The sequence below is a fragment of the Piliocolobus tephrosceles genome, chromosome 21 (genome assembly GCF_002776525.5).
Source record: "Piliocolobus tephrosceles isolate RC106 chromosome 21, ASM277652v3, whole genome shotgun sequence".
Lineage (NCBI taxonomy): Eukaryota > Metazoa > Chordata > Mammalia > Primates > Cercopithecidae > Piliocolobus > Piliocolobus tephrosceles.
Genome location: NC_045454.1, coordinates 44859057 through 44875585, shown reverse-complemented (window position 1 = coordinate 44875585; position 16529 = coordinate 44859057). Strand labels below are relative to the sequence as shown.

Sequence of the window (16529 nt, the reverse complement as noted above, 5' to 3'; positions counted from 1 at the left end):
AAAAAAAAAAAAACAAAAAAGGGGTGAGGGGGAGGTTGCGGGGAACCCAGATCGTGCCACTGCACTCCAGCCGGGGCAAAAGAGCAAGACTCCGTCTCAAAAAAAAAAAAAAAAAAGAATGTAAAAAGCGTCCTGGAGGAGGTGGGGGGAGAGAAGACAGCCCTGCCCGGGCTCTGAGCGTAGTGCCAGCCTGTGGTGGGCATGCAGGCTGTGCCCCACGCCTGTGTTGGGAGAGAGAGTAGATGGGGTGCCTGGCCCCGTGAGTGACTGTGTGTGTGTGTGTCTGATGGGCAAGGGGGACTCTGTCCCAGCTGCATGGGTGTTGGGTCCACGGCGGCATGCCCCACGTGTGTGTTGTGCTTGTGTGCACTTGCACGGCGTGTGCGTGCATGTTGACATGGCAGCCTGCACACCTGTGGCTCCTGTCAGCAGACATGTGCCCTCCAGCCTCTCGCTCTCTCTCATCCATTCTCTTTCTCTCTCATCCTCACCCTCTTGCTCTCACTCCACCCTCCTGAGCTGCCATGTGGCCATCACCACCTCTGTGGCCTCTGTTCTCAGGGCCTTTGTGTACCTCCTTCCCCCAATGCCTACCTGAGCCCTCCTTTCCATCCCCCTGTGCTCCAGTGTGTAGGCCAGCAGCCTCCTCCCCAGGCTCCGGGGCCGCCCTCGGAAGGCCTGGTGGGCTGTGCCGGGGAGGGGGCCCACAGGACTGCTCGAGGGCTGTGGTCCTCACCCCCTGAGTGCAGGGCGGGAGCGGGACTCAGATACTCTCTGAGGGCGGGAACCAGGCAGTGTCTCAAGAGACACTAGGTGCACAGGGGTTGGGGGCTGGGTGTGAGGGGAGCACAGGCCCTCGGGAGCCAGAAGGGGATCGGGGCTGTGGCTTGGGCCATGGACAGAGCAGAGGCACAGGGACCTGAAGAAGCAGAGGGAGAAACCTGGCCAACGCAGCAAGCTCCCGTCTCTACTAAAAAGACAAAGATTAGTTGGGCGTGGTGGCGTGTGCCTATAATCCCAGCTACTCAGGAGGCTGAGGCAGGAGAATGACTTGAACCTGGGAGGTGGAGGTTGCAGTGAGTTGAGATCGCGCCATTGCACTCCGGCCTGGGCGACAGAGTGAGAACCTATCTCAAAAAAAAAAAAAAGAAAAAGCACCAGTGGAAGGTGACGTGGTGCTGTGGAGGCACAGTGGCCAGGACAGTGGGAGGGGCATGGGAGGTGAGGCCTCTAGGCCAGTTAGGAAAGCTGGGCCTGACTGTGTCTCCAGGTCCCCAGAGCCCTTCCCCAGCTCCTGCCTGGTCCTCCAGGAGGGGAGCAAGGGGACACAGCTCCTGCAGGGGCTGGCGGGACCAGGGAGGGGCAGTGCTGGGCCTCCTGCATTGAGACTGAGGTCAGCGTCCTCCTCCCTCTCCTACTGGCTGAGATCAGCGTCCCAGGCACCCAGGGGAGGGACGGGGTTTAGCTGCCAGCATGGAGCGGGTTTGTCTGTTCGTGTTAGTCCCTGGGCACCGGTCACCAGGAGCCTGCAGTACTGTGGGAAGAAAAGGTGGACGAGGCAGGAGGAAGACAGGGAGAGGGGTTGTCCGTTGAGGGCTTTGGGAGAGCGGCAGGCCCCAGCCCCTGTGGGAGGGGCACCTTGGGAGGTGTGTGTAGCCGTTGTCAGGGCCTCTAGGATGTGAGGTGTCAGGATTGGCTCCTCTGGAGGCCACGTTGGCATCCTGGCCTCGGTTCCTGCACCCCATTGCCAGCCCAGCCAGGGAGACCCTAGCTCCTCCAGGAAGCTGCCCTCCTGTCCCAGGCCCCTCTCTGGCCTGTCTGTGCAGTGCCTCCTCTGGGCACCTGGGCCCGAGTCTTGGTTCCTGTCTGTCTGTCTCCTGCCCTCCCACCCCTAATGCTGCCTGCCCACCCCAGGGTGCCCGCTGCCTGCCCGCCGCCTGCCCGCCCGCTGTAGCATGCCCGAGCTGCCCGCATGCAGGCTGCTGGATGAGCCAACCCCTGCCTGGCCCAGCGTTGGCCCCACCTGGTCCCGCCAGCCCCTGCAGGAGCTGTGCCCCCCAACTCTCCTCCCAGATGATGCAGGCCCCCTGAGGTCCTGTCCTGCCCCCACGGGCCCCAGCTCTGCAGGCCAGGCCGGGAGGCCCCCATGTCAGCCCACTGGCCCGAGGGGCCCTCCCGACCCCAGAACAGAACATGGGGCAAGGCAGCCTGAAACCTGGGTCTCGTGCCCACGGCCTCCCCACGGCGGCCCCGCTCGCTCTTGTCTGGGAGCCAAGTTTAGTGCTACCAGCAGAGCCACAGCCCGGGCCAGCCGCGGCAGGCACTCCACCCCCGCCTGTCCAGCCTGTGGGCGCTGTGGTCCTGGGCCTGCTTCCTGGGCAGAAGTGGGAGGAAGCGCCCACACCTGTCAGGGAGGCTGCCCGGCCGAGGGACACCTCAGGTACCCGTCCTGTTTCTCCGTCAGCGTAGACTTGGGGCTCCCTCTCCCCTGCCAGCCTCTTCCATCTCTTTCCAGGTCAGGGGATGAGACAAGGGACCCTGAGGACAGTCTGGGGTGGGAGGGAGACCCCAGCTCCTCCAGCCCAGCAGGGAAGGGGCTGTGCCAGCCTAGCTAGGGAAGCCCAGGAGGGGAAGGTGAGGGTCCCGACCCCTCCCTGGAGTGCCAGATGTGGAGCTGAGACCAGCTGGGTGCTGACCCCACCCCTGCCACTGGTTCTCACCCCCCCAGCCCTGCAGCTCCCGCTGGCCAACGATGGGGGCAGCCGCTCGCCATCCTCAGAGAGCTCCCCGCAGCACCCCACGCCCCCTGCCCGGCCCCGCCACATGCTGGGGCTCCCGTCAACCCTCTTCACGCCCCGAAGCATGGAGAGGTGAGCCAGGGGCCCGGCGGGGTTGGGTGGGAAGCAGCATTGAGGGGCCACCGTGCCAGCCTCAGGAGGAGGGTGGTTAAACCGGTGAGAACCCCGGTATGGGGGGCTGGGGTGGCCAACCTAAGGTCAGGACCCACCTCCACCGGCACCTGCTCCGTGTCCCCAGCATTGAGATTGACCAGAAGCTGCAGGAGATCATGAAGCAGACGGGCTACCTGACCATCGGGGGCCAGGTACCACCTTCACTGTGGCGGGAGAGGGAGGAGGCCCAGCCAGGCTGGACCCATCCTGGGGGCGCCAGTGGGGGGTGGGGGGCGGTGACAGAGGCCCCGGGGACCCTCCAACCCTCCCTCTCCTCCCAGCGCTACCAGGCAGAAATCAACGACCTGGAGAACTTGGGCGAGATGGGCAGCGGCACCTGCGGCCAGGTGTGGAAGATGCGCTTCCGGAAGACCGGCCACGTCATTGCCGTTAAGGTGAGCCTTGGCGGCTACCCCAACCGCGCCCCACACCCCGGGCCAGTGCTAAGGCTCCCTCCCGTCCCTGCCTGTGCAGCAAATGCGGCGCTCGGGGAACAAGGAGGAGAACAAGCGTATCCTCATGGACCTGGATGTGGTGCTCAAGAGCCATGACTGCCCCTACATTGTGCAGTGCTTTGGGACGTTTATCACCAACGTGAGTCCCCAGCCGTGCCAGGTGCCCCCTGCCCCACACCCTGCAGGGTCTCCTCCTCCCTCACCCCCTGCCCCTTCCCAGGGAGCAGAGCCTCTGGGGGCTGGGCCAGAAGACACAGCTCCCCCGGGCACCCCCTCTTACTGCAGACGGACGTCTTCATCGCCATGGAGCTCATGGGCACCTGCGCCGAGAAACTCAAGAAGCGGATGCAGGGCCCCATCCCCGAGCGCATCCTGGGCAAGATGACAGTGGCGGTGAGTGGCCAGGCGGGGCGTGCACCAGGTAGGTGGCCTTGGGCCTGTGCCCCCTGTCACATGCACCCTCCTCTGCCTACCTGTAGATTGTGAAGGCGCTGTACTACCTGAAGGAGAAGCACGGTGTCATCCACCGCGACGTCAAGCCCTCCAATATCCTGCTGGACGAGCGGGGCCAGATCAAGCTCTGCGACTTCGGCATCAGCGGCCGCCTGGTGGACTCCAAAGCCAAGACGCGGAGCGCCGGCTGCGCAGCCTACATGGCGGTGAGTGGGGGCCCTCCAGCGGGGGAGGGGGTGGGGCCTGGGAGGCCGGCCCAGACTTGGAGATACATCTTCCCCTCCTCCTCCTGCAGCCCGAGCGCATTGACCCCCCAGACCCCACCAAGCCAGACTATGACATCCGGGCTGATGTATGGAGCCTGGGCATCTCGTTGGTGAGTTGGGGCCCTGCCCCTTTTCTCCAGCCAGGAGTGAGGGCTTCTGGGGGACTCGGCGGGAAGAGAACACAAACCTGTCCTGGCCGGTCCAGCCCTGCCCGTCTCCCTCCCAGGTGGAGCTGGCAACAGGACAGTTTCCCTACAAGAACTGCAAGACGGACTTTGAGGTCCTCACCAAAGTCCTACAGGAAGAGCCCCCGCTTCTGCCCGGACACATGGGCTTCTCGGGGGACTTCCAGTCCTTCGTCAAAGATTGGTGAGACCCTTCCTCCACTTGGGAGGTCAGGGACAGCCCGCTGCTCTGGGCAGCCAGGGAGGCAAGGGCGGGAGGGGAATGGAGGCCCCACCCTGGGATGGGTGGATGCGCCTGTGGGCGGGCTCGTGGCTGGTGGCTGCAGACAGGAGCTGGAGCTGGTGCCTGGGGAGCCACGAGCTGGGTTTGGACCTGCCTGAGGGGACAGCCAGCCCTGTAGCATTTGGCAGGGTGGCTGTGGGAGATGGTGAGCACGCTTCTGCAGCAGACACAGCTACAAGTGCAGGAGGGCCATGTCTGATTCTCTCGGGAGCCCCACCCAACTTTCTGGGGGACCTCAGCCAGCTCTGACCCCCGAAGTCAGGCCCTTGCCACCTAGCCGGGAGGCTCCAGGACTCACAGTTGCTCCCAGCTGTCAGCCGGGGTCTGAGGACATCCACAGCTCCTTCTGCCACACACATCTTGGGGACCGCTGGCTCCTTGGGGGGGGCCTGAACACGGGGGTGGGACCAGCATCCCCTCCTGCCTTGCTCTCACATCTGTCTTCCCTTCTCTTCCTCTAGCCTTACTAAAGATCACAGGAAGAGACCAAAGTATAATAAGCTACTTGTGAGTACCTGGGGCCCTCCCAGTCCCCGTCCTGTCCCTGCCGCGGCGCGAGGCCAGGAGGGAAGACCCTCTCCTAAGCCCCCCCTCGGGCCCACAGGAACACAGCTTCATCAAGCGCTATGAGACGCTGGAGGTGGACGTGGCGTCCTGGTTCAAGGATGTCATGGCGAAGACTGAGTCACCGCGGACTAGCGGCGTCCTGAGCCAGCCCCACCTGCCCTTCTTCAGGTAGCTGCTTGGCGGCGGCCAGCCCCACAGAGGGCCAGGGGCATGGCCACAGGCCCACCTCCCCACTTGGCCACCCAGCTGCCTGTCAGGGGAGACCTGGGACCTGGACGGCCACCGAGGGCTGAGGACAGAGAGTGGGGGGTGCCCACCCACCCCCCGCCCCGGGCCTACCAGGCCCCCGCCCTTCCCACCCCGGGGTAAGCCGGCCGTGTGCGTCCCCCGACAGACACTGTGAACGGAAGACAGCAGGCCGCGAACAGAGTCGCTGTTCATTCAGCCGCAACCTCTGGGCCGGGGCGGCCCCCAGGGGCCGGGAGAGAGCCCCCGAGTCCCGCAGCCACCACGCTCCCAGCGTGCTGTGCCCTTCGCCACTCCCACGCACCTGTTCCTCCTCCGTCACCCTCTGTCCCCCGCTCTACCTCTCTGTCCTTGTCTGGCTCTCCCGTCACCCTCCCTGCCTCTGTCTCCTGGCCTGAGCCTGGGCCCAGCCACCTCCTGACAGGTCCCCGGGTCTGCATAGGTCTCCCGTGGCGCAATGAGTCAGTGGCCCCAGCCAGGCGGTGTGGGCATTGCCACTGCGCGCGCTCGCTCTCTCTCTTTGATCTCAGGGGGTCCTTTTTGGAGTTTATTGTATTTTATTGTACTTGGTGGGGTGTTTGGGGTGGTGGGAGGAGAGCTTGTTCTCATGGGGTTTGTCGGTACCTTCAGAAACTTTTACCAAAGTCACGTTTAGCTGCTTGTCGTGTGGCCCCAACTGCCCTTGGGCACTGGGGGACTGGGCTGGGGCCGCTGCTCTGGGGTCTCCGGGAGCCACAGCTTGGGGGTGAGTTGAAGACCTCAGGGGGTGCGGAAGGGTCTGCGGGGCCCTCACTGCACAGGATGGCCTTCAGGGAAGGTGGGCATGGGGTATGGTGCAGAGCAGGTGACCGGAGGGAGTCGGTGACAGAGCGGAGCCAAGGGAGGGGTCCGGAGGGAGTCTGGGATTGAGGGCAGAGGGAGTGGATCTGGGGGTTTGAGGACGTATGACAAGCTCCAGCAGGGGTGGGGCCCGGGCTGCGGGTGGGGCTGTGAGGCGGTCACCCCATCGTGCCCTTGGCCGTTCCTCCACTCACCCACACCTGGCCCAGCCCACGTTGAGGTCCAGGACTGGGAAGGACCGGGTGTGTGCACCGGGGGCCCAGGCCAGGTGCCCCCCGGAGCCCGCTGGGGTGGCCAGAGCAGGAGGGGGTGTGTTTCCTTTGTGTGGGTGTTGCATGCAAATCAAGTGGACAAGAAAAAATAACAAAACAAAAAACAAGAAAAAAAAAAACACAAAATCCCGTAAAACCACAAAGAAAAACCAACACCAAAGGCGCGGAAGCCGTCTGGCTGTGGCGGGGGCAGCGTAGGTAGCATCCCTCTCCTCTCACCTAGCCTGTTGACTCTTGTTACGATATTCACAAAACGCCGCATGTTTAAAAAGTCCTAGACGTCATCTTCTCTCTGCCCCCAGCGGGGAACGCCACCTTCTCTTGCCCCTTGGTCCCTTTGTCAGGGGCCCGGGGTCTGCTGGGTGGGGGTGCCAACAGGCCTGGCGCTTTTCTCCTCCCCTGCGTCCAGCCATGGGGGCCTCTGCGGATTCCCGGAAGGTTGCATGGCTGGTCCCAGGACCAGCACAGGCCCGAGGCCGGGCTGCCTGGTTTTATTTTTATTTAACTTTATTTGCTGTTTTATGAGTGTGTGTCCGCCCACCCCCACCCCCTTCAGTGTTAAGTGGGGAGCCCTGGGGGAGTCTCTCCTGCCTCCCAGCCTCTCCCAAGACCTCCCCCCTCGTCACCAGCCATCCCTCTGGACCAGGCAGAGGGCGGACCGGGCGGGCAGGGGCCTGACGGTGGCTCGGGCCAGCCCACCAGCCAATGGACCCCTCCTCAGGCCGCCAGTGGCGCCCTGCCCCTTTTTAAAACAAAATGCCCACATTTGTAAACCCTTAGACGCTTGAGAATAAATCCCTCCCTTTTCTTCCACCGAGTCTGTGGTGTGTCATGGGCCTGGCAGAGCGAGGGGCCAAGGGGGTGGGTGCCGGGGAGGCCTCTGCATTGAGGGGAGACTGAGGCAGGTTTGGGAGCTGAACGGGAGGTGTTTGTAGTGACTTGCCAATGGATATCAAGCAGCTGGTGTGAGGGACCCCCTATCCCCATTAGCCACAGGTCGGGCCGCAGAGGATCCCCTAATCCCTCCAGGCCTTGGGCATTGGCTCTGGTGTCAGCCCCTCAGTCTGCCACCCCCGCTCCCTGCCTCCCTCCTGGCCAAGGACAGGGCCGCCTGCCCACGTGCGGGACCTGGGTGCAGCCCAGCTGGTGTCTGCTCTGGCCCCGAACACTCCGACCTCAGCTGGTCCAGCATGCTGGGCACCATGCTGCTGCTGGCCCTGCTCCCAGGGATCACCACCTTGCCCAGCGGGCCACCTGGTATGTATGAGCAGGGAGGGGACCGGTCTGTCATGCTTCTATCACTGTGTCACCCTCTTTATTTTTTTTGAGATGGAGTCTTGCTCTGCCACCCAGGCTGGAGTGCAGTGGTGCAATCTCGGCTCACTGCAATGTCCACCTCTGTTGAAGCGATTCTCCTGCCTTAGCCTCCTGAGTAGCTGGGACTACAGGCGTGCAACACCACATCTGGCTAATTGTTGTATTTTTTAGTAGAGACAAGGTTTCCCTGTGTTGGCCAGGCTGGTCTCGAACTCCTGACCTCAGGCGATCCACCCGCCTCGACCTCCCGAAGTGCTGGGATTACAGGTGTGAGCCACCGTGCCCAGCCGGTGTCACTCTTTTTCAACTTCTGGTCCTCACGGGGGTGGGGACGAGACAGGGGAGTAGGATAGGGTTTCTGTCCTCCATCCCAAGGGTGGCTCACGGCCCCACTTCGGCAAAGCTCCCTGCAGCCACGGAGAGGGCCAGTCTACTCAGGCACTCTTCAGAAGTGGGTGCGTGGGGATGGATGAGGGGGCTCATGCCTGTAATCCCAGCAGTTAGGGAGTCTGAGGGGAGAGGATCGCTTGAGGCCAGGAGTTTCAGACCAGCCTGGGCAACATAGAACCCTTATGGCCATGTTTGCGAGTGTCTGGTCACCGCTACTAGAGAGGCTGAAGCAGGAGGATGACTGGAGCCCAGGAGGTGGAGGCTGCAGTGAGCTATATTCGCACTACTACACTCCAGCCTGGGCGATAGAGGGAGACCCTGTCTCAGAAAACAAGGAAAATGGATGTGCAGGCATCTTTCGGGTTTGGAGATTATCCGTTTCACCAGGACCCCGCTCAGCACCTCCTGAAGGCAGACATCAGTGTGTGTGTAGGGGCACGGAGGGGGGGGGACCCCATGGCTGCCTTAGCCTGTACAAGTGGAAGTGTCTCAGATCTTGGTGGCCTGGCTGGGCTTTGGCTGTGCCCAGGAGAGCCTCTAGGGAAGGTATCCTCTTCACTTCCCTTCCTCGTTGGTGACAGCACCTATATCCCCTTAGAAAGGGGAACCGTTGGTCCTGCTGCGTCCCCAAGAGCAGCCCTGGGGAAGGTGGGGGAGCTCTGATTTCACCCAGCCAGACCGCACCATCGGGTGCTCCTCACCGCGTCTCTTCCGCCCCAGGGAGGCCTTCGCCAGCTTCGGAGGCTTCTCTAGGGGCTCATGGCTCTGCAACCCGCTCAGCTGCTGGGCTGTGCGGGTCCCAGGGGTCGTCAGGGAGCACATCACCGTCAGGGGAAACGTGGCGCGGAGCCCGTCATGGGTGAATCCGCCGCCGCAACTGCATCCTTTTTCCAAAGGCGGTGGCGGGGGCGAGGTGGTCGGGTCACTTTTCCCAGAGGCCTAAAGGGCAGCGCGCGTTTTCTCTCTGGGCCGCCCTTCCCCCCCCCACCTCCCGCCAGCACCCCCGTTCCCCGCGGCGCCCGGCCCCTGGTTGCGCAGACCCCTCTTCAGTCTGAAGCTGTCTGACACAGAGGACGTCTTTCCGCACCGCGCGGGGCCGCTCGAGGTCCCGGCCGACAGCCGCGTGTTCGTGCAGGTGGGGACCCCGCGGACACCAGGGGCGGATGGGGGCCGGTGGGGACGGGCAATCCGTGATGGCGCCTCCGTCCCCCAGGCGGCCTTGGCCCGTCCCTCCCCGCGCTGGGGCCTGGCCCTGCACCGCTGCTCAGTGACGCCGTCCTCACGCCCGGCCCCGGGGCCCGCCCTGGCTCTGCTGCGCGAGGGCTGCCCCGCCGACACCTCTGTCGCCTTCCCGCCACCGCCGCCGCCAAGCCCGGGTGCCACCCGCCCCGCGCGCTTCAGCTTCCGCCTGCGCCCGGTCTTCAACGCCTCGGTGCAGTTCCTGCACTGCCAGCTGAGCCGCTGCCGCCGCCTCCGGGGAGTCCGCCGGGCGCCTGCGCCTCTGACGCCGCCGCCGCCGCCATCGCGGGTGCGCGGGCGCAGAGCTTGGAATCCGAGCGCCGGGGTCCTTCGGGGACTGGGCACCAGCGACTCTGGCAGTGGAAAGGGGATACTCTCGGGGTCGGAGGATCTGGAGGTGGGGAGAGGTGGGGCGGAGGGGCCCATCTCTGCCGACGGTTTCTCCGGGGACAGTGTGGACACTGGGTTCCCCCATGGACAGCTCTAGAATCCTTCAGGGCTGGGGGTTGGATGCAGAAGACCACTAAGGGGACATATTTCTGGGAACTTGGTGCTGGGCCTCCCACCTGCTGGGAGACCCGGACCATGCAATCTTGTGGGCCTGGGATTTGGGGTCCTTAGGGGCTGGGCGGCTAGCCACTTGTATGAGTAGGGTCTGGGCTCACGGATCCCTAAGTGGCCGGATTTCCAGGGGTCCCATCTTGGCTGTGGTGGAGAGCGGGACTCAGGTCTCTCTTGGGGGCCCTGGGGACCAGAGCCACGATCCCGGTGCCCTGATGTCCCCGTCTCTTCCCCACCTTCCTCTCCCCCAGTGTCTGCCTCAGGACGAGGCGTGCGCCGGCACTGGCAGTGGCAGCGCCGAGGGTCTGGCTGCCGACGGCCTCCACCTGCACACGCTGACGCAGCCTATCGTGGTCACCGTGCCGCGGCCGCCCCCCAGTGAGCACGCAGTCCTCCTCCGCAGGGGGCCGTGGGGTGGCAAAGGGGGTGGGAAGGACACCTGGGACCTGGAACCAGTCTCAGCGTGGCTCTTCCCACAGGGCCGCCCAAGAGTGTCCCCGGCCGCGCCGTGCGCCCTGAGCCTCCCGCGCCGGCCCCTGCGGCCCTGGAACCCGCGCCGGTGGTGGCGCTGGTGTTGGCAGCCTTCGTGCTGGGCGCCGCACTGGCCGCCGGGCTGGGCCTCGTCTGTGCACACTCAGGTACCGACCTCCGCCAAGCCGGGCCCCCAGTCTAATCCCGCGCGGTGGTACCCGGGGCGACGCGATCCCGCCTGTGGGGCCTGATCAGCTCTAGCTAGGCCTGCCTCCGCGATGCCCGCAGCAGCCCCCAGAGGCCGCCCTTAGCCTGGCGTGGCGCGCAGCAGCCCTTCTGCAGCTCGCCTCTACTTCCAGCGCCCCCGGCTCCCGGCCCGCTCGCGAGAGCCTCGCCCAGCGGTCCCCAGCCCAGGAGGCCCCAGTGAGGAAGGTAAGTATGGAGATAGAGGGAGCTGGGGGAGGGAGGAGATGACAGTGACGCTTCCTAGCGCTTAGTTCGTGCCACGCACTGAGGTTTTTGGGGTTTTTTTGTTTGTTTTTGAGACGGAGTTTCGCTCTTGTTGCCCAGGCTGGAGTGCAATGGCGCGATCTCTGCTCACCGCAACCTCTGCCTCCCGGGTTCAAGCGATTCTCCTGCCTCAGCCTCCTGAGTAGCTGGGATTACAGGCATGCGCCACCACACCCGGCTAATTTTGTATTTTTAGTAGAGATGGGGTTTCTCCATGTTGGTCAGGCTGGTCTGGCACGCCCGACCTCAGGTGATCCTACCGCTTCGGCCTCCCAAAGTGCTGAGATTACAGGCGTGAGCCACTGCCCCCGCCCCCAGGCACTGTTGTCAATGTTTTATGCCTATGAACTAATTTAATCCCATTAACCTCCAGGCGGACACTATTATAATCCCCATTTTAGAGACGAGAATAATGAGGCATTCTCTGAATTAAGTAGCTTGTCAAAAGTCACAATACTGGGTGGAGCTTGGATTCGAACTCAGGCAGTGGGTCCAGCCAGGAGCATTAGGTGGGGAGAGGCATTACACGAGGAGAACTCAGCATTCAGACCCGGCTCCCACTCTCACCCCGGCATACAGACCGATGGAAGAGGCCAGTGGTCTGCTGGGAAGGGAGGTGGCCCCTCCCTTGCTGAGCCTCAGCCACCCCTCCCAGAGATGGTGCGCCCCCAACGTGGTCCGGAGATACACCCAGCTACCGCTTCGGGACCAGGACCAACAGGACGAGACCCGCCTCCCTGGACCTCGGACCTGATGGGGCCACGACCCCTGTGCTTCTCTCCTCCCCGTCCCTTCCACCTGTGCTCAAAATAAACCTCTGGATTGATTGGCTAAATTCTGGTGCAGTCAGTGAGCGCGCAAGGTGCGGGGTGGGAGATGGGTGGGGAGCTTGGGGAGAAAGCTGGGAGTAGGGCTTGGGGAGGATTCCTGAGAAATCCTGACTTAGAGGGGTGGAGCCTGGGGGCGGGGCCCATACGCCCACATACCCGTGTGCACTCCTGGGTCATGGGAGACTCTAGGGCGTTTTGTCTCAAACAGAAAGCGACACCCGGCCGGGCGCGGTGGGTCCCGCCTGTAATCTCAGCACATTGGGAGGCCCAGGTGGGCGGATCACTTGAGGTCAGGAGTTCCAGATCAGCCTGGCCGACATGGTGAAACCCCGTCCCTACTAAAAAAATACAAAAAAGAATTAGCAGGGCGTAGTGGCGCGTGCTTATAATCCCAGCTGCTTGGGAGGCTGAGGCCGGAGAATCGCTTGAACCCAGGAGGCGGAGGTGGCAGTGAGCCGAGATCGCGCCATTGCACTGCAGCCTGGGCAACAAGAGCAAAATTCCACCTAAAAAAAAAAAAAAGCGACACCCAACCCCACAAGCGTAAGTTTAAAATAAACCCTCCCCCTCCCTCTTCTCCTTACCCGGACACCTGCCCATCTGCCTCCTGTGATCTTCCTCAAGCCAGGCCTCTGCTCTCCACTACCCCCGCCCGGACCCTGCCCTTGCTCGGCCTCGACCTGCCACTGCTCCAGTCTCCTCTTAGACTGTCAGTCTAGTCTAGAGCTCCTTAAATCTCTCTTGCCTTATACAGGCAAGAGTGGGACTATCAGCCCCAGTCTACAGAGGAGGAAACTGAGGCTCGGCAAGGCTAAATCACTTGCCCAAAGTCCCCAGGCCTGTCTGACCCCAGAGCCCAGCTTCTTGACCACGACTGGATCTTCGGACTTGACCTTTCAGCCAGAACCCACCCCTCTGCGAGAAGCAAAGCACACAGTAGTAGCTTCATGAGTTAGTCCAGCAATAGAGGGAGGGCACGAGATCCAAGGTGTAGTCTCCAGTTCATGAATGAGATAAAGTGTAGGCTGAGGGTCTCCTTGGCCCCGCCCCAGTTCCGGTGCTGATTCCCCCCTTCACTTCCATTGGGGCGGGTCCCCGGGCCTGCAAACGCGGAGCCACACCCCCACGTGCGTCCGCCTCCGCGTGGTGCTTTCTGGCCTCGGCGGCCCCCGTAGCTCCGCCCGCCGGAGACCGGCCTTACAGCGCCTGCGTCTTTCTGACCGGCATGAAGCCACCTCCCAGGCGGCGAGCGGCCCCGGCGCGCTATCTGGGCGAGGTGACCGGTCCCGCGACCTGGAGCGCTCGCGAGAAGCGGCAGCTAGTGAGACTCCTGCAGGCGCGGCAGGGCCAGCCGGAGCCAGACGCCGCCGAGCTGGCCCGGGAGCTGCAGGGCCGGAGCGAGGCTGAGGTGAGATGCGGTTCTCGGGACCAAAACCAGGCTGGAGACGGCACTAGGGTAGGGCGTAGAGTGGGCGGGGCTGCGGCAGGAGCCAGCGGGGCGGGGCCAGGAATGTAAGCGAGCGGAGCTGTGGCATGGGGCTGAGGGGCGGGGCGTTAGTGGGTGAGCCTGGGCTGGGTGAGGGGCGGGGCGTGGGCGGGAAGAGAACAAGACCTAGGGGCGGGGCGAGCTTGGGAGCCAGACGTGGGCGGAGCATAAGTGAAGCGGAGAGGCGGGGCGATGCTGGGGGCGAGGCGTGCGTGCCGCTGAGGGCTGGAGAGTGGGTGGGTGAGTTTGAGGGGCAGGGTGAGTCTGGGGGCGGGATTAAGAGCAAGACTTAAGGGCGGGGCCATTTGGGAGTAAGGCGTGGGCGGGGCGTGGGTGGGATGAGTGCAAGCTTTAAAGGCGGGGCGAGCTTCGGAGTAATGCGTGGGTGGGGCGAGGGCGAAACCGGCGGAATGAACTGGGAGTAAGACGCGGCTGAGGCCAGTCTTGAAAAGCAGCGCATGCTGTTGGACAGGATACGAGCTTGAAGTGAGAGCCAGGGAATGGGGAAGAGGGGACGAAGAAGGGAGTTGAACGGGGTAGCAGCCAGCATAGGGTTGGGCCCTGGGCTGCCTGAAGGAGCCGGAACTGGCCTGGGCCTTACACCTTCCTTAGGTAGCTGGTCACACTCTGGGTGGGGTAGGGGCCTTGGCGGTCACTGGGACTCCTAACACCGGGCTAGCAGGAGACTAAGGCGCAGTAGCGGGGCCCAGAGCAGGCAAGGGAGCGGGCTTTGGCTTCTCTGCTGCAGCCCTGAGCTCATAGAAGCCTCATTCGGCCTTCTCCTCTTTCCTTTCTAGATCCGGGTCTTCCTCCAGCAGCTCAAGGGCCGCGTAGCCCGGGAGGCCATTCAGAAGGTGCATCCGGGTGGCCTTCAGGGACCAAGGCGCCGGGAGGCACAGCCCCCAGCCCCCATAGAGGTGAGGCAGACGAACAGGGCGAGGCTGTCCAGGGCAGATCCCTGGTGGGTAGGTCGGAGTTGTGGCGGATAACCTGATTAGGGGATCCCCAGGAGGGCAGGGCTTGGGGGGCCCTTGCAGGCTGATCCCTGGGCTGACCTTGTACCTCTGGCTTCACTCAGGTCTGGACGGATCTGGCTGAGAAGGTAACAGGGCCACTGGAGGAAGCCCTGGCAGTGGCTTTCTCGCAGGTACGGCCATCCCCCAAGGCAGGTCGGGGCATCCTAGAGGACAGGGTCTCTGGGTCAAATCATGTGAACCTGGGTCCTGGGCCCTTCCTGTTGCCAGCTCTGTGGCCTCCATCAGTCACTGGACACCTCGAGCCTCAGTGTCCCTGGCTCTGAGGCCATCTCCTGTCTAAGCAGCATCTTAGGGTGGCCGAGAGGATGGGGGGATGTATAGACGGTGAGAGGACTTTCTAGCTTCCCTTACTCCCTGATTGTTCTGCCTGCCAGGTGCTCACCATCGCGGCCACGGAACCCGTCACCCTCCTGCACTCCAAGCCCCCCAAGCCCACGCAGGCCCGTGGAAAGCCGCTGCTCCTGAGCGCCCCTGGAGGGCAGGAAGACTCTGCCCCTGAGATACCTAGCCCCGCCCCCAAGGCACCTAGCTCCACCCCCGGGACTTCTGACCCTGCTCCTGAGAAACCTTCTGCATCCTCGGCTGGTCCCTCCACTGAAGAAGACTTCGCTGTGGACTTTGAGAAGATCTACAAGTACTTGTCCTCTCTCTCCCGAAGTGGCCGCAGCCCTGAGCTCTCAGCAGCTGGTGAGAAGGATGAGGTAGGGGGCAGAGGCAGAGGGATCGGGGTCCCTGGCGGTAGGCAAGGGTGTCTCCTTACCCCTCCCCTCCATCCATCACTAGAGTCTGCTGTGGTCCTCGACCTGCTCATGTCACTTCCAGAGGAGCTGCCCCTCCTGCCCTGCACAGCCTTGGTTGAGCATATGACGGAGACGTACTTACGTCTGACAGCCCCCCAGCCCAGCCCCGCTGGAGGGAGCCTGGGGCCTGCTGCTGAGGGGGACGGGGCTGGCTCCAGCGCACCAGAGGAGACCCCCCCAGCCACCAAGAAGGCCGAGCCCAGCGAATTGAAATCGTCCTGGCAAGCAGCTGGGATCTGTCCCCTAAACCCGTTCCTAGTGCCCCTGGAGCTTCTGGGTCGGGCAGCCACCCCTGCCAGGTGAGGGGCATGGCGGGCAGGAGGCACACCAGACCCCCTGCCTTGGCCCTCGGTTCTACTCGGCTGGCACTGGCTCTTTCTGAGGATCCCGTCGTGGGGGAAGGTCCCTGAGATGACGCTTAGCTGTGGGGTGGGCCTCTGAGACGCCCCACACTTTGGGGGTTTCAGAAATGGAACCCCCGTTGTACAGGGGTTGGGTGGGGGTTACAAGACTCCACTCACAAGCCTCCTGACCTCCAGGACAGGCGGACAGGGCTGGCCTCCCCCAGTCCCCAAGCCCCACTGTGTCTTGTTGTCTGCTGGTGCTGGGGGCCACAGCTGGCACTGTACACAGTAAACGCTCTCACACGTTTCCCCTTCCCGTACCTCGGGACCAGCATCTTCCCTTTCTTCAACTGACCAGTCGTGGATACTACTACCTGCCGCCAGCTCCTTCCCCTTCCCGGGGGTATTCTGTGACCATGAATAAAGTCCTCATATTTCTCTTTCTCTTTCGCCTGTGACTTAAAGATAGAAGTGGGGGCCCTGAAGTGTCAGAGCTTGGGGTCACAGGGCTGGGGTGTGTGCCAGGCAGGAGAGCTGCCACCTCTCTGGTCTGATGAGGCCTGGGGTGAGGAGCCCCTTGGTTACTGTGGAGCTGACAAGTGTGGATGGGAAGGGGAGAGCCGGCAGCGTACCTTGGGGACGGGTGTCAGGGATGGGTTTCAGAGGAGGGCAAAGTCACATCGCACAGGTGGAGGGGAGAAGGCAGCAGAGCGGGGGTGGCCCGGTGGAAGGAGTCAAGCCCCAGGCTAGGGGCTGGAGGAAGATAGGGGTGGGCTGTCCCAAGCGGCAGGAGGCTGGCGGGAGTGGAGTGGCTCCCCTGGGGTATCCTTGGGACCTCAAGGATTCCTAGAAGGCAGGGAGGGAGGGGCGCTGGAGTCAGGGCTGACCTCAAATCCCTGGGGGTGCTGGGTCCCCGCTTGGGGCTCCCTCCATCAGCCTCACCTGCCCTGTGGGTGTGGACTGAGGGTCGGGTCCGAGGGAGGGAAGCAGATGTCCTCCCACGGCACCGCGCCCTACGCCCAGCTA

The 16529-nt window shown here is 63.5% G+C and overlaps 3 protein-coding genes across 6 annotated transcripts in view; all 3 read left to right on the top strand.

The window, feature by feature from the left end:
- The window catches only part of MAP2K7 (mitogen-activated protein kinase kinase 7), a 10671-nt gene extending 3340 nt beyond the window's left edge, over nt 1-7331 (top strand). For 2 of the 4 annotated variants that reach the window (XM_023186799.2, XM_023186801.2), the window contains 10 exons: nt 2729-2870; nt 3037-3103; nt 3233-3346; nt 3426-3545; nt 3692-3799; nt 3886-4065; nt 4155-4235; nt 4331-4494; nt 5055-5100; nt 5198-7331. In XM_023186799.2, the coding sequence (XP_023042567.1) occupies nt 2729-2870; nt 3037-3103; nt 3233-3346; nt 3426-3545; nt 3692-3799; nt 3886-4065; nt 4155-4235; nt 4331-4494; nt 5055-5100; nt 5198-5332 (1157 nt within the window). In that variant the 3' untranslated portion in view covers nt 5333-7331. The remainder of the gene's footprint in view (nt 1-2728; nt 2871-3036; nt 3104-3232; nt 3347-3425; nt 3546-3691; nt 3800-3885; nt 4066-4154; nt 4236-4330; nt 4495-5054; nt 5101-5197) is intronic. The other 2 variants (XM_023186802.2, XM_023186800.2) reach the window with 1 other exon arrangement.
- Nucleotides 7332-8017: 686 nt separating this feature from the next.
- TGFBR3L (transforming growth factor beta receptor 3 like) lies at nt 8018-11841 on the top strand. Its single transcript, XM_023186803.3, is given in 7 exon segments — nt 8018-9212; nt 9214-9360; nt 9439-9753; nt 10277-10403; nt 10505-10663; nt 10856-10928; nt 11586-11841. Coding segments are annotated over 6 exon segments (1044 nt in total). The 5' UTR covers nt 8018-8984; the 3' UTR covers nt 10924-10928; nt 11586-11841.
- A 1169-nt stretch (nt 11842-13010) lies between these two features.
- On the top strand, nt 13011-15953 carry SNAPC2 (small nuclear RNA activating complex polypeptide 2). Its single transcript, XM_023186804.1, has 5 exons — nt 13011-13244; nt 14120-14239; nt 14401-14469; nt 14734-15046; nt 15143-15953. Exons 1-5 carry the CDS (start codon nt 13062-13064, stop codon nt 15460-15462), a joined length of 1005 nt encoding a protein of 334 aa, XP_023042572.1. The 5' UTR covers nt 13011-13061; the 3' UTR covers nt 15463-15953.
- Nucleotides 15954-16529: the final 576 nt, after the last annotated feature.

Coding starts and splice junctions, on each gene's coding strand:
- SNAPC2 (XM_023186804.1), top strand. CDS start 13,062: ATGAAGCCACCTCCCAGGCGGCGAGCGGCCCCGGCGCGCTATCTGGGC. Junction 14,470..14,733: donor TGGCAGTGGCTTTCTCGCAG/GTACGGCCATCC, acceptor TCTGCCTGCCAG/GTGCTCACCATCGCGGCCAC. Junction 15,047..15,142: donor CCCTGAGCTCTCAGCAGCTG/GTGAGAAGGATG, acceptor ATCCATCACTAG/AGTCTGCTGTGGTCCTCGAC.